The 13769-nt window shown below is 42.2% G+C and overlaps 1 protein-coding gene across 1 annotated transcript in view; it reads right to left on the reverse strand.

The window, feature by feature from the left end:
* Positions 1–458: 458 nt before the first annotated feature.
* Positions 459–13769, reverse strand: part of MKI67 (marker of proliferation Ki-67) — a 31433-nt gene continuing 18122 nt past the window's right edge. Inside the window, exons 8-18 of the mRNA XM_017733864.1 lie at positions 13725–13769; positions 11595–13034; positions 11051–11289; positions 10076–10478; positions 8205–8320; positions 7608–7779; positions 7388–7522; positions 6066–7033; positions 5203–5275; positions 1866–4865; positions 459–1108 (exon numbers count right to left, since the gene is read on the reverse strand). The exon at positions 13725–13769 is cut by the window's right edge and continues 23 nt beyond it. Of these exons, the coding sequence (XP_017589353.1) occupies positions 972–1108; positions 1866–4865; positions 5203–5275; positions 6066–7033; positions 7388–7522; positions 7608–7779; positions 8205–8320; positions 10076–10478; positions 11051–11289; positions 11595–13034; positions 13725–13769 (6728 nt within the window). The 3' untranslated portion in view covers positions 459–971. The remainder of the gene's footprint in view (positions 1109–1865; positions 4866–5202; positions 5276–6065; positions 7034–7387; positions 7523–7607; positions 7780–8204; positions 8321–10075; positions 10479–11050; positions 11290–11594; positions 13035–13724) is intronic.

Consider the following 13769-nt stretch of genomic DNA (forward strand, 5'->3'; position numbering starts at 1 on the left):
GCAGGGCCAGGGTGGATATTGGGAAAATTCCTTCATGGAAAGGTTTGTCCAGCCCTGGCACAGCTGCCCAGGGCGGTGTTGGAGTCCCCATCCCTGGAGGGATTTAAAATCCATGTGGATGTGGCACTTGGGGATGGCTGGAGTTGATCTTTAGGGTCTTTTCCGAGCTTAACAGTTGCAATTCCAACTCCTCTGCTGCAGAACCATTCCTAACTCCTCACACACCACATAAACACGGAGGATTTTAAGTCAGGCCTAAGAGCTGTGCAGACGTTTGATGCCCAGGCTGAATTTTCTGTTTCTGCATCTAAGAAGCCCCCAGCCTTGAGGACAAATTACCTGTAAAAGGTCCTAAAAATTGTATCTCCAAACCACATCAACCAGAGAGGATGAACCTTAGAAATGAACTCGTAAGACAGCATTAATTACATTCTTAAAACCAAAAACCCACACCAGTCCCCAATTGTTTACAAGTTTAATGACTTAGAAATCGCATTTTTCAATACAAGCTTTGATTTTTTTTTAAAAAAAAAACTTATCAAAAATTCAGCATCATAGTTCTGCTAATACAACTGCAATTTTTTAAAAAGAATATTTACAGAACTCCAATGAAAGATAAAACTTAAGCAGAGGAAAATTTCAGTAGAAAATAGCTTCAGCTGGCAGTAATATGGCTTCCTGATTGCTGAATTGATCAACAGGAAAAGGGAGAGAAATACTGGCATAACAAAATGTATTTCCTGTTTGCAGCTTTGCACAAGCACCCCATGGTTTAGGAACCACCACACATTGGCAAAGCTACTAAAAAAATATCTACCTTCTATCTGTAAACACATTAAGAAATATACTTTGTAAAGCAACCATAGAATTATCAAAAATCTGAGCTTAAAATCTGAGTGCAAATCAATTCACATTAAAAAACCCCCTGTAATTGGAATTATGAATTGATTTAAAAACTGGTTCTGGGACTCCTATTTCTGTGTTCTTCTGCTGGACCTTGTCTTCCTGTCCATCCCTCCAGTGCTCTGAGCTGCCCTTGCATCCTCTTCTCCAAGTTCTTTAGTTTTGTTTCTTCTTCCTTTTTGTAGGGATCCATTTTCATCACTCCCTATTTGCACATGGAAAAATGTCAATTTGTATTATCAATCAAACATTTCCCACAAAATTCCATCTTCACCTACATTGTTTTGACAGGAAATGTCCCCAATGACAACATTCCAAAGATTACATCTCTGAATTCAACAAACCAGATACCAACCCCACACTTCTGCACATCCAATATCCTTTAAGTTGGATCCCTGAGGATTTACAGCTATTTCTGAAAGTAGGTTAACATTAATGAGAGCACCAAAACCAATTAGCGGCCATTTGAGCTAAAATTCCTTCCACTGATATGTAAACCTAAAACAGAACCAACACCAAAGTTCTGCAAAAATGAAAACAGAGGAAGTTTTAGGGCAGGAAATTCCTCACTGTGTAGCCCTAAAGAGTTGCTGTCATTTCTACTTCAAGGCATTCATTTGATAATATTTTCTAATTGGGAGTTTTTAAGTCAAGCTGAAAATTCCAGGGAATATTTCAGGTGGCCAGCAGGACCAGGGCAGTGATCGTCCCCCATCCTGGGCACTGGGGAGGCACCTCCAGTGCAGTGTCCAGTTTGGGTCCCTCACTTCAGGAAGGACATGGAGGGGCTGGAGCGTGTCCAGAGATGGGAATGGAGCTGGGATCTTGGATCTTTTCCAACCTAAAAGATCCCATCATTCTGTGCTCTCCATCAGCAGCCCCCCGAGTTCTGCACACATCACTCTTGTACCTACACATAACTCAGCCACCCTTAGAAAAGAGAAAGCCAATCCTTGCCTCACCTGATTTTAATCTCTTGGGTGCCACATCCTCTGCTGGCAGCTGGCATTTCCTTCTGCGAGAAGGGGGGGCTGCCTGTGGAGCAGGCTCACCCTCCTGGCCTTTTTCAGACTGATTCTCTTCAGAGCCAGTGGATGTCCCACTCAAATCCTGAGTTTCCAGAGTGCTTCCATTTTCTGGCAAGTCACTGCTTTTACAGAGAGAAGTAGAAGTAGCTGCCTCTAAGGTGAATTCCACCTTCCTCCTATTATTCCTCAGTTGCCTTGTTCTTCCCTGGCATGGATTATTCTGTGGAGATGCATCTTCACTTTCTTTAAGAATCCTCTTCTGACCTCTGCCTCTGGGCAGGTTGGGTTTTCCCCTGAGAGAAGTGGAAGTTGTTTCTTCACAAGTGGAAGAAGTTGTTTTCTTCCTGCCCACTCTGGATGGATTTTCTTTTGCAGGTGGAGCTACTTCCACAAGTTTACTTTGTTCTTCAGGAATTCCATCCTTACCATCTTCTGGCAAACCTTGACATGAGGTGGGGCTAAGAGCCAGTGAAGTGGTTGCTTGCCTTGAGCCCCCTTCTGAAAGATCCCTGTTTTCTTGGGAAAGAGAATTGTCCAAACTCCGTTTTGCTTCCCTACTGTTATTTTTCCTACCACTTTGTTTTGACAGGCCCTGTTTTCCCTGAACAGAGGGGGCAATTTCTTTCCTTCTGCCTCTTCTCAGTTGATTTTCTTTTCCAGGTGGATCACAAGTTTCTAAGGGAACATTTTGCTCTTCTTTGGGAGCTTCTTCATCACCTGCCGGCAAACCACGTTTCCCTCGAAGAGAGATGGAATTGGCTGTGCGTGATGCCAGAGCAGTTTCTTTCCTTCTGCCCCTTCCTGGTGGCTTCTCCTTTGCACAGGACACTGCTTCCAAAGGCACACTTTGTTCTTCATGAGTACCCTCATCTTTAGTCTCCAACAAGCCACATTTTCTCTGGAGAGGAGCTGAACTTTTTGCTTCTGCTGCTGGATCCATCTTTTTCCTCCTGTCCCTTGCTGATGTATTCACTTTTGCCTGCACAGTTTTATTCCCCAGAGCTGGATTTTCATCTTCTCTCTCTGCCATCTTTTTACCATCCCCTTGCAGCACCCCATGCCTCGTTCTGACAGAAGGAGATCTGGTCTGTGACGCTGCAGCCACCTCGCGTCTCCTCCCCCGTCGCGGTGGATTGTCTTCTGTTGAAGAGGGAGCAGCTTCCAAAGCCGATTCCTGCTCTTGTACAGCCTCATCTTTGCTATGGTCTGCACTTAATGTTTGTTTTTCCACAAAGGCAGGACTAGCTATCTGTGGCATGGAATCAAGTTGCTTTCTCCTGCCCCTCCTTACCTGTGAAGGAGGATTTTCAGAATTCTCATGTTGATTACCTTTGTCAGTCATCCCTTCATCTTTCTCAGGTAAACTTTTTCCTTCAACCACTTTGGAACTGCTTTCTTCAAGCTGAAAATTAACTTTTTTACCTCTTCCTCTTCGACACATCACTGCATTTCTTTGTGCTGGATTCTCCTGCACGATTTCAGTTTGCTTTGCTTTAATTATTCCCCGTTCATTTCTCGTCCTCCTTTGAGCAGGACTGGCACTGCCTGCAGCAGGGACTGCTGTGGCACCTGGGCTGGGCTGGTCCTTCCTGGCTTGGCCTGCATTGATACAAACAGAGCCCAAGGAATTCTGGAGAGAAGATTCATCCACTTCTGCTTCTGAGTTAAATTTGGGAGGAATTGGTTTTAGGCTGTTCACATTTTCAGTAAGTTCATCAGCTTTTTGCTCCAAAGAGTCTTTTTTGCCTCTTCTGTTTCTAGCCCTGTTTGTTTCCAAGTTCTGAGCACTGACTGGCATTTTGTTTGTCTCTGCAGAAGGTGACTCTGCCTTTAATCTTCGAGCTGCCTCTGTTGTATTTTCCTGAGCATTTTCTGTTTCACATCCCTGAGAGCCTTTCATCTCATTTTTCACGTGGGATTGTGTTTCAGCATCAGTTTCAGCTGATGTTTCCTCAGTTTTCTGAGGTGTATTTTCAAGTGGGACCCCACGAGCATCTGCTTTCATTTCAGCTGAGTGCTTTCTGTTTCTAGTACTTCTAAAAGATTTAACTCTTCTCTCTGTTGCCTTTAGTTCAAGTTTAGTGCCATTTTCAGATTTTTGTGCTGTGACAGCCTCAGGAGCTTTGTCACAAGTCTGTTCCTGTCTTTGTGTAACTTTTGGGGATGGGTCTTTACGAAGCTTTCTGGTTGCTCCATGAAGTTCTGCTGGAGAAGCTGCTTTCCCTTGGTCATTCCTTCGTTGCCTCCCTTTTTTAGGTGGTTGCCTGCCTCTTTTGGGTGGAATCACTGGTTCTGTGTTCTCCGCTCCTCTGCGCTTCCTCCTCGGTGACAGGAGCACTTCTTCACTGTCCTCTATCCCACTGTCATTAGCTTTGCTATCAGGTTCATTGGAACCTGTTTGCAGCTGACAAATTTCATTCTGAATGTTTCCAGGGTCTGTCTTTGTGCCTGGATCACCTTCAGTTTCTGACACATCACAGATGCCACAGTCCTGCAGATCCTGTTTGGTATCTGCAGCTGCTTTTTGTAGCACTGAAGAATCTTCAACACAAGACTCAAGATTTCTGTTCAGATGTTTTGACTCCTTCACCTCTTTCCTTTTACCTCTACCCGGTCTCTGAGCAGCTCCAGGTGGTTCTACAGATGCAACAATGTCAAGCCCTTCCCAATCAGGGTGCTTTGGAACAACTTCTTGTATGCAATGTTTTGTCTTCCTTCCTCTTCCCTTATTTTCAGGTGTGATCACTCTCATCTCCTCCTGGGTATCAGGACTCCATAATTCCTTTAAATTCACACCATTTTCACACAGCTTTTCTGTAGCAGGAGGCAGAGCCTTCCTTGGTCTGCCCCTTCTTGGTCTCTGGGCAGGCTGCTCTTCACCAGTTGAGTCCTTCTGTTGAAAACCTTCACCTTGGGAAACTTTTCCTTTCTTTTCTAGAACAGGGTGAAGAGCACAAACAAAAATTAGAAATTACTGTGCCTGATCAAAGTATTTGTGAGTTTCCATTTTCCTGAGAGAGGCATCTTGCTCAAACAAGACAAAAAACACCCTAATTTAGAAAGGAAGAAATACTTAACCAATTCCTAGATTAAAGGCCAGGCTTCTGAAGTTGTTTAATTTATTTGGGAGGACAGGGGGAAAGGAAAAAGGGATCTTAGCTCAGGAAGTAGCTGGGCTCACTGACAGAGCTTTAAACTGGATTTGAACTTCATGGTAGCATTCATGACTTCGTATATTCATTATTCCTCTAAGCAAAGTATTTGTACTTACCATGTTTATGACCGGAATTAGAACCAGGAAGTGTAATTTCTTCCTGAGAATCCATAGCATTTACTGGTCTGACCTAAGGGAATAAACAACAACTAATAAATGGATGAACTTATTGGAGCCAACCAACACCAGATGAATGTACACCAGTATTTATAAAAATTCTTGTCAAATCCTTTTCATTACATATGAAATCAATTAGTCTTATAACTATATCCATTTATCTGACAGAAGCACACAAACATAGCAAACTTAACTCTTGCCATCTAGAGTGAAAGAGAACAAACACTGTGGAGAAGCATCTAAACAACTGCTCAAAGGGAATTTAAGGTATTGAAGAGAAATTGAGTGTTCTGTAGTGTTTTATTGTAGTTCTAAGCACTAAGCCCAGTGATACTCAGCATTTTACCCATGGAATATGAAAATCAAAACCACTTTTTCAGTGATAAATGATACTGGGAGTGATGGCAGCACATCTCCACTGAAGATCAAGATTCTTCTCACAATAAAAACCAGCACCAGAATGAACCAGGCTGGGCACAGACATCACCAAACCTGACCCACTGGATGGAGAGCCTGACTTTTCCTACCTGTAATGATCACAGTGGAATGGTGAATGAGATGCCGGGAATGCCACTTTTATAGTAAGCCTGTTTTTAATGCCACTAGGCTGGTGATTCTTTAAACAATCTTAAAACACTCATTCGTGACAGATCCCTTCAAATAGATACATTTTAACGCACACAAATGCACCTGTCCTAGAAAATGTTGCAAGATACAAGATGTCATACTAGGAAGTCTGAATTCATTTCAAGCACAGGTTTCAAAGTCTAAAAACATCCCTTCCAAAAGTTAAAATGTTTTACCTTCATTTCCTCTGGGGTACCAAACATTTCTGTCACTCCAGCATAGTCCACTTCAGAATCAGCAGATTTCTGCCTGGGTTCTGCCATGAGCCTTTGCAGCCCCACAAAATCCTCAACTGGTTGATATTTCTCTTTAGGAGACTTCATTAATCTGCTAATTCCAAACATGTTTTCTATGGGCTCAGTTTTCTCCTTTGGCGTCTGGAAAATGCGGCTGATCCCAACCATGTCCTCCACGGGCTGGGATTTCAGCTTTCGGGCCCTCTTGGTTGAAGTCACACCTGGCACACCTTTTATGGCTTCCCTGCTCTCTGCTGGAGTCTCCAGCAACCTCTGCAAGGCAATTTCATCTGAGGCTGGTTCCAACTCTTGCTGTGGGGTCCTCATGAGATGCCTGATGCCTGACAAAGCCTCTACAGGCTCCAATTTCTGATCTGGGGTCTTCAAGAGCTGTTTGATGCCTGACAAAGCCTCTACAGGCTCCAATTTCTGATCTGGGGTCTTCAAGAGCTGTCTGATGCCTGACAAAGCCTCTACAGGCTTTGTCTTCTGCTTTGGGGTCTTCATGAGCCTCTTGATACCTGACAAAGCCTCTACAGGCTTTGTCTTCTGCTTTGGGGTCTTCATGAGCCTCTTGATACCTGACAAAACCTCTCCCGGTTCTGACCTTTGCACGGGGGTCCTTAAAATCTTCCTTTTGCCTGACATGACCTCAACTGGCTCCAACTCCTGCTTTGGAGTCCTCCTTTTACTTCCTGATTTCACCAGAGATGGTGGTTTTTCTGGAATTACTGCCAAACTATCCACATCATCTTCATGCATAGCTTTTCTTTTTTCAGGAGTTTTTGTGGCTATTTCATCAAACATGGATGGAGATGACTCCTCTCTCAGAAAGTGGAATATGCCTGAACTCTCTTGCTTCTGTTCTGAAGCATCTGAATTATTTAATGGTGACACCATCATCTCTCCTGAAATAAGCAGTAAATTTATGTCATTTGGAAAATAAATTAAGCAGAAAATCCTGTAGAATCAAAAATCTACTCAAATACAATCTTCTAGAAACCAAAATCCAAACACGTGCATGGGTTTGCTGCCATGTCTGAAACAACACTTCAACAGTTTGAAGTTTCACACCAAATAAAATGAATGATAAATTATCCTACTCAGAAGTTAACTGGAACTACAACATTTTCTTCTAATACCTCATAAATTTCAATGGTTCCTTTCATGGGTTACTGGCTGCTTCACCTCAGTTAAGTCTGCCTAGGCTGAGATTGCTGCTAACCCAAAATATACCTAAACATTCCTTTTTTTAAACCTACCAGATTCCTCAGGAGTGTGCAAGTCAGAAATGTCCCCTGCAGCACACAGTGGTGTGAACTCAGCATTCTGAGCAGCAGCCAAAGATAATGTTCTTCCATCCTGATTTTTCGGAGTTTGAAACATTTCAGGCATTCCTAGAAATTGTATTTGGAGAAATGAGCACATGTTTTGACAAAAGAACTGCACAGCTGGCAGAGTGAGCAGACTTTAAAATCTCACCTGTGAAGCTTTCATCCATATCCATGTTGAGCTTCAGCATGGGATTTTTTACCACTTTAGGGATGTGTCCAGCAGATCTGATTGTGGTGGAATAAGCTCTACCTACAACTATAGTAGCAGGTGACTCTGCATGACCCGTGCTGAAGTGATCTTTTATTTTCTTCTCTGGAGTCTGCAGAGGTAAAGGAAAAAGAAAATAAAGAGTTATTAAACCAAGATTCTTCTTGCTGGAAGAGGTGGCCAAGCTCCTTCCACCATTTATCACTAGGCCTGGTTCACTGGGAGGTTCCAGATGACTGGAGGATGTCCAGTGCTAAGAAGGGTTGGAAGGCCCAGCCAGCCTGAGATTAGGAAAGGAAAGGCAGGTCCTGCCTGATTTCTATGATCAGAGGTTGGACTCCATGATATTGGAGGTCTTTTCCAACCTTAAAAATTTCATGATTCCTTTTGTACAAATCTCCATTTCCCACATGCTGTGAGAGACATCAACCCCCATTTTATACCACAACAGGAGCTTCCAGCTTCTCTATCAAAATCCACCCAAGCTGTTTGGTGGTCATGCAAGAAAATAAAACAAAGAAAGACAAAAAAGGATACCTTTGGTGGGTGGTTTATCCTCTTCAGGGGTCTTCCTTTACGGACACTTTTTTTAGCAATCTTTGACTGTGGTCTTGCAACTCCCAATTTTACCACTTCGGCCCAAGATTTTGCAACTAGAAGCAAATGAGAAAAAACCACTTCAACTCTCAGCTGTGTAAATGGAAGTTGGCAATTTTATTTCTTTATGGTTCCCATACATTTTCTGCAGTCTGCCAGAGGAAAGCGTTTGTTATTATCTGACAACACCTAAAGTGTTCTCTGAAATATTTTCAATTCGAAAACCCAGTTTCACCTTAAATTTAAGAAGAGTTCAAGTACCCAGTGTGGCTTTCCACACCAAAACAATGAGCTTCACACAGGGTCAAACACAGCTCAGATCCTACAACTGAACTCTGACCCAGTTCCTTCCTTCCTCTTTTGTAAGGAACTCATTTTTCCCAACAGAAACTCGCCATGAGCCTTTCAGCCTTGTTTATTACAGATGAGCTTTCCTCTGGTGAGATTTAACTTAAGAGAAATTGTTTCCAAGTGAAGTTTCTTTCACCACTTCCTGAGGAATTTCAGTCAGGAAAACTATTTATTTATCCTGCATTTAGATCTACACAGACTTCCCGTAATTTTTCTTGTATCACCTTCTCCTTGTGGCACACTCCCAAAATTCCTGAAACAAGGTTACCTTCATCACAGCATCATTCTGTACACAGCAGTGGGAGCAGGGAATTACAGCTGTGGAATAAATGAAGCTGGAAGTTGTAGGACACCTGCCTTGTTTACTTCAGAAAAAAATTTATCAAAACACAAGGATTATATAAAAGAAATGATTTTTTAAAGTAGAGATAAAAAGGGGAATGCTGTTCCTAAAGAAAAGGATGTTATTACTCTCTTGTCAGAATTGCTATGTCAGTCTGTAAATAAAAAGAACTTTGAAAAGCTGACATTGCCAGGATGTGCAAGATGCAGAGAAAAATGCCAAGCGTCCAGGAAATTATCTGAAAAAGCACTGGAAACAGAGTTTTATTTTGGATCTGAAATTTTAAGAGCTGTGATGTTCTTTTCATGTTACTGAAGGAACTGATGCAGTGATATTAAAAAGCACATTACAAAGAGGTGGTGAGAAATGGAGTGCCATCAATATTTGTCAACAGCTCTGCTGCCATTAAAATGAACAGAATAATAAAAAGCAATAAAAATTCCTGGGTGAATGGTAAATTTGACTTTGTCAAACTGATTTCACTGATGAAAACAGGTGACAAATACACCCTACCTAAAAGTTTATTCAAAATTCAAAACTCAAAGAACCAGAGCTCCCCTATTACAGTTTCCAATGCTGTCAAAACTATTTCAAATCAGTGCTCAACACCGAGAATTCTGAAGATTTGAAAGTAACACCCAGTTATGATCTTATTTTTTATTTCTATCCATTATGTACCACTGTGAGTTGTTAAACTCAGTCCAGTTCCCAGACAAAGGTTGTGAGCCTTGTATAAAAATAAGGCACGAAGTGAAGCCGCCTTGCTATAAAATGTTACATTTTGGAAAACAAAATGGATGTGATAAACATGGCTTGGTTTAAGACTACTTGAACTTGACAGATTTTAAAGATCATGACTCTAAACTTGCAAAGAGAATGCTAATTTTACCTTTTTTCAATGTCTGAACTTTAAGATTTGTGTTTAAATGAGTTTATAGATGCTTTAATAAATCTGCTTTATGAATGAGAAAATGCAACACCTTGCACTTCCAAGAAGCCCAGCAGACTTCAGAAGATTCACCAATTATTTGGTGCATAACAAAAAGGCCTTCTCCAGTTTGGTTCCTGTATTTTAAAGCGTGAAAGTGAATATTAAAAATTATCTGTTGAAACCAACCTAATAAATTGGCACTGGAGGCACCACTTCTCCTCTTCGCAGTGATAACAGCCACAGCTCCACCTCTGCTCTTCATGGCAGTGCCCTTCAAACCCAGCTGGGCACTTCTGGTTGACTTGGTGGGTGTCACTGTCGCAAAGGCTTTGGCATCCTGGGCAGCAGGACAAGATTTCGGTGTTTTCCCTTGGACACCACTTCTCTCCTTTGGATCCACATCTTCAGCACCAGCATCCTTCTCCTCTGCAATTGGGAATGGTGTGGGGGGCTGGGAGATGGAGAAACGCCCTTTCCTGAAAGGGGCTGGAGAGCCTGAAGGAACTTTGGGTGTTGCCTTCCCTGATGGAGGGAATGAGGCACCTGGAGACTGCTGGGCTGGGGAATTTTTGGGTGACCTTTTTTCTTCCTGGTAAAAAAAAAATAGACATTAGTGAATGGAGGATATTTCCTTCTTTCTAATGAAGTGATCTGTCCAGGGGAACCCTGCCTGAGACCGGGATTATTTTACTCTTTTCAGGAATGATACAGGAAATGATTCCTAAACTGTTGATCAAGTTTGGGGCTAAGTTTGGCAGGAGGGTTTACCTTTCTTTTGATCCTCACACTTTCCCATCCTTACCATTCATCCATCCCCAGCCACCAATTAAATCATTTTATGTCAAATTTAGATTCAGATTGATTGATTTTTAATTTTTAGTCTGTTTTTTCCTTGTGTGTTTTACCCATCCATTAAGTAGCAGAGTGACCTCACCAATGAATTTCGTGGCACTTTCACCTTAAAATAAACCTGTTTTTGCTGATGCCTTTGCTGTTGATTCTTTGAGCATCCCAAATCACTCATGAGTGACACCAGCATGCATCACACAAGATTTACTACTCATTTTGAATTAATAAATAATAGAATAAATACATATAATAGAATTTATAAATTCTGATCACAGTAATGGACTCAGCAACTTGATTGCTCGTAACATTTACCTGATCTACCAAGTGCTTCAACCCCTGAGCCTTTTTGAGCACAGCCCGAGGAGAGTTTCCGTAGGGTAAACTCTGCCTGGCAGGGAGAGCTCCTCTTTTCAAGGGAGAGTTGGGAGGCAAACTTTTATCAAAGAGTTCTGGACTCAGATGACCACCAAAAGACACTCTTTTTCTTTTTCCCGAAGTTTGAGGGAGCATCTCACCACTCCTCCTCTTCTGAGGGATTCTTTTTGTCTTGCCTGAAAAGAACAATTAAAAATATTTTTACATTATCTAAGAAACCAAGGCAGCATTTTAAGCCTTCCTTCTGCATTTCAAAGTTAGAAACAAACCCAAAGAAACTTACCTTAAAGAGAAACAGATTCAATCCAGGACATTTTATACATATTGTGTATTGTTATGGTCAAATGTAACTCCATGATAAATATTTTACAATTAGTGTCAGCAACTGGTTCTGCATTTTATCCCAGTGGAAGAATTTTTAGGAAAGTGTTACAGCATTTCTCTAATATCAAAAACAAGGCAGGGGATCCAATGCATTTACCTGAATCTTCTCCATTCAAGAGGCCAGGAGTTTTAGTTTCTGAGCCAGGCTCAGTGACTTTGAGCTCAGCAGCACTTCCAGACCTTCTCTTGGCTGATGGTCTCCGAGGTGTTGCAGCACTGGCATCTTCCAAATCCTGGTTTTGGTGATACCCCTCCATGCCCAGCTCTGCTGGAGTTCCACTGGCTTTTCTGCTTGAATCATGATGTTCCTGACCAGCGTTTGTCTCCAGTGCTGTTTCAGTCAGCACTCCAGAGGTCCTTGGCCTCCCCCTTTTCCTTCCAGAGCCAGGTGTCTGAGCAGCAGGAGATGCCATTATCCCTTCTGAAGCTGGTGCCTCTGAATGGACACTTTTGTCCAAGAAATTTTTACTTTGCCTGCTGTTTTTTCTGGGACTCTTGGAATTAGAGAGAGAGGCAGAGTTATCCAGGTTTGCCTGATCCCAGATTTCTTTCAGCACTTCTTGGACAGGTTTTCCTGGTGTTTGTTGTTTGCTGTTTCGTCTTTGCTTTAAGCATTTGTCTTCTGGCAAAGGCAGTTGTGTGCTACCAGTTCTGCACACTGAATCTTCCCCTGGAGCTCCAGCTGGGATTTCTGGAAGAGACTTCAATTTCAAGGACCCACGCCGTGGGGTTCTTGGAGTCTCTGAATTTCCAGGATTCATTCCACTGGCTTCTTTGGGAGGTGACACAAACAGAGACCGAGGACTCTTCCTCCTGGGCGTTGGTGTGGACAGCACACATTTACCTCCTTCAGCAGCGCTGGGGGTGGGCGGTGTGGGGCTGCATATTGTCCCTTTAGCTGGACAATCCAACCTTTCTATGGAGCACTGCTGCAGTGAAACCAGGGAATTCCTGTGGTTCTCCTTGCTGGGTTTGGGTGTAACAGCAGAATGTTTGCATCTGCCTGGTGTCCCTAATTCCTTAGGATCCTGCAAAGGACTCTGACTGGTATCTCCTGGCACCACCTTTGAAATGGGAGTTCGAGGACTCCTGGTAAAACTCTTTCTAGGAGTTCTTCCTACAGCTGACAGCTGCTTATTAAATCCTGAGCTGTTTCCTTCTTCTCTTCTTACAATTGTACATTCTTCAATATCTTCCCTTCTGCCTGTTTCCTTTCCTTTAGTCAGGCCGCCCAGATCAGAAAGATGACTCAGGGATGAAATGGGAGCATTTGGTTCTGGCAGAACACTCCCAGGGTCTCCTTTTGCAGCTTGTTGAGAAGCACTTCCCCTGTGCAGAGGTTTTTCCACTTTCAGCTCATTCTTCAGGTTTTCATAGAGTTTACTAAAGGGGGACATTTCATTTTGCTTTTTAAGAACATGATGTAGTCTCTGTGAAGATTTGGGTGTTCGGAGTTTGACAGGGAAAGCTTCAGGAAGATTTTCCTCTGGAGTTCGTTTATTTTCATTGACATTTTTCTCTTCACACTCAGCATTATCTACACAGTAAGCAAAACAAAACAAAAATACAGATGCAGAGTTACTTCAAAATGGTAGAACTACACATATAAGTTCCATAAATACAGATTAAAAATTCCTTCTTTTCCCTCCCAAGATGGTCAACCAGGATCTACTGAAATGGAACACTTGGAAGCAGCCTGGGCTTTTTGCATTGGAACAAAAATCTGTCAGAAATGATAATAAAGAACCTTCTCTGAAACTGAGGATTATTTAAGATAAGAAGGATAAGAAGGTGAAGCCCTGGCATTTAACCAGTCTATGAGTTATAATCATCCAGAATTAGCAGCTCTGGATTTTTCTGGTTCTACAGGAAACAGCTCCTGTAAACAATTATTTCAGTATCTACCAGGTACTTCCAAAATTACACTTGTTTCAATTTTTTATTAGGGAAGAATGCATGAGAGAATGCAGTATTTGCTCAAAAAAGGTGTAGCTGTAGGTGAGCAGAGAAGTTCGAGTTAAATTTTAATGACAGAGGTGAATTCACATCTGTCATGATGAGATCTAAGCGTGATGCAGTAATTGCTGACATAGCAAGGTGTTCTCAGATTGAAAAGTCTTAAAATGCCTTTTTTTCCCTCCTTTAACCTTGTTTGAATTCTTAAGCTAAGCAAAAACGCAGTTAAGGGGACAAAAGCAAACAAAGTCCCCAGAGAAGAGGAACCAACCTGAAGCGTCAAGACTTTTAGCTCCTGAAGTTTGTTTGTGTAATA

Source organism: Corvus brachyrhynchos, unplaced genomic scaffold (genome assembly GCF_000691975.1).
Source record: "Corvus brachyrhynchos isolate BGI_N302 unplaced genomic scaffold, ASM69197v1 scaffold514, whole genome shotgun sequence".
Taxonomy (NCBI): domain Eukaryota; kingdom Metazoa; phylum Chordata; class Aves; order Passeriformes; family Corvidae; genus Corvus; species Corvus brachyrhynchos.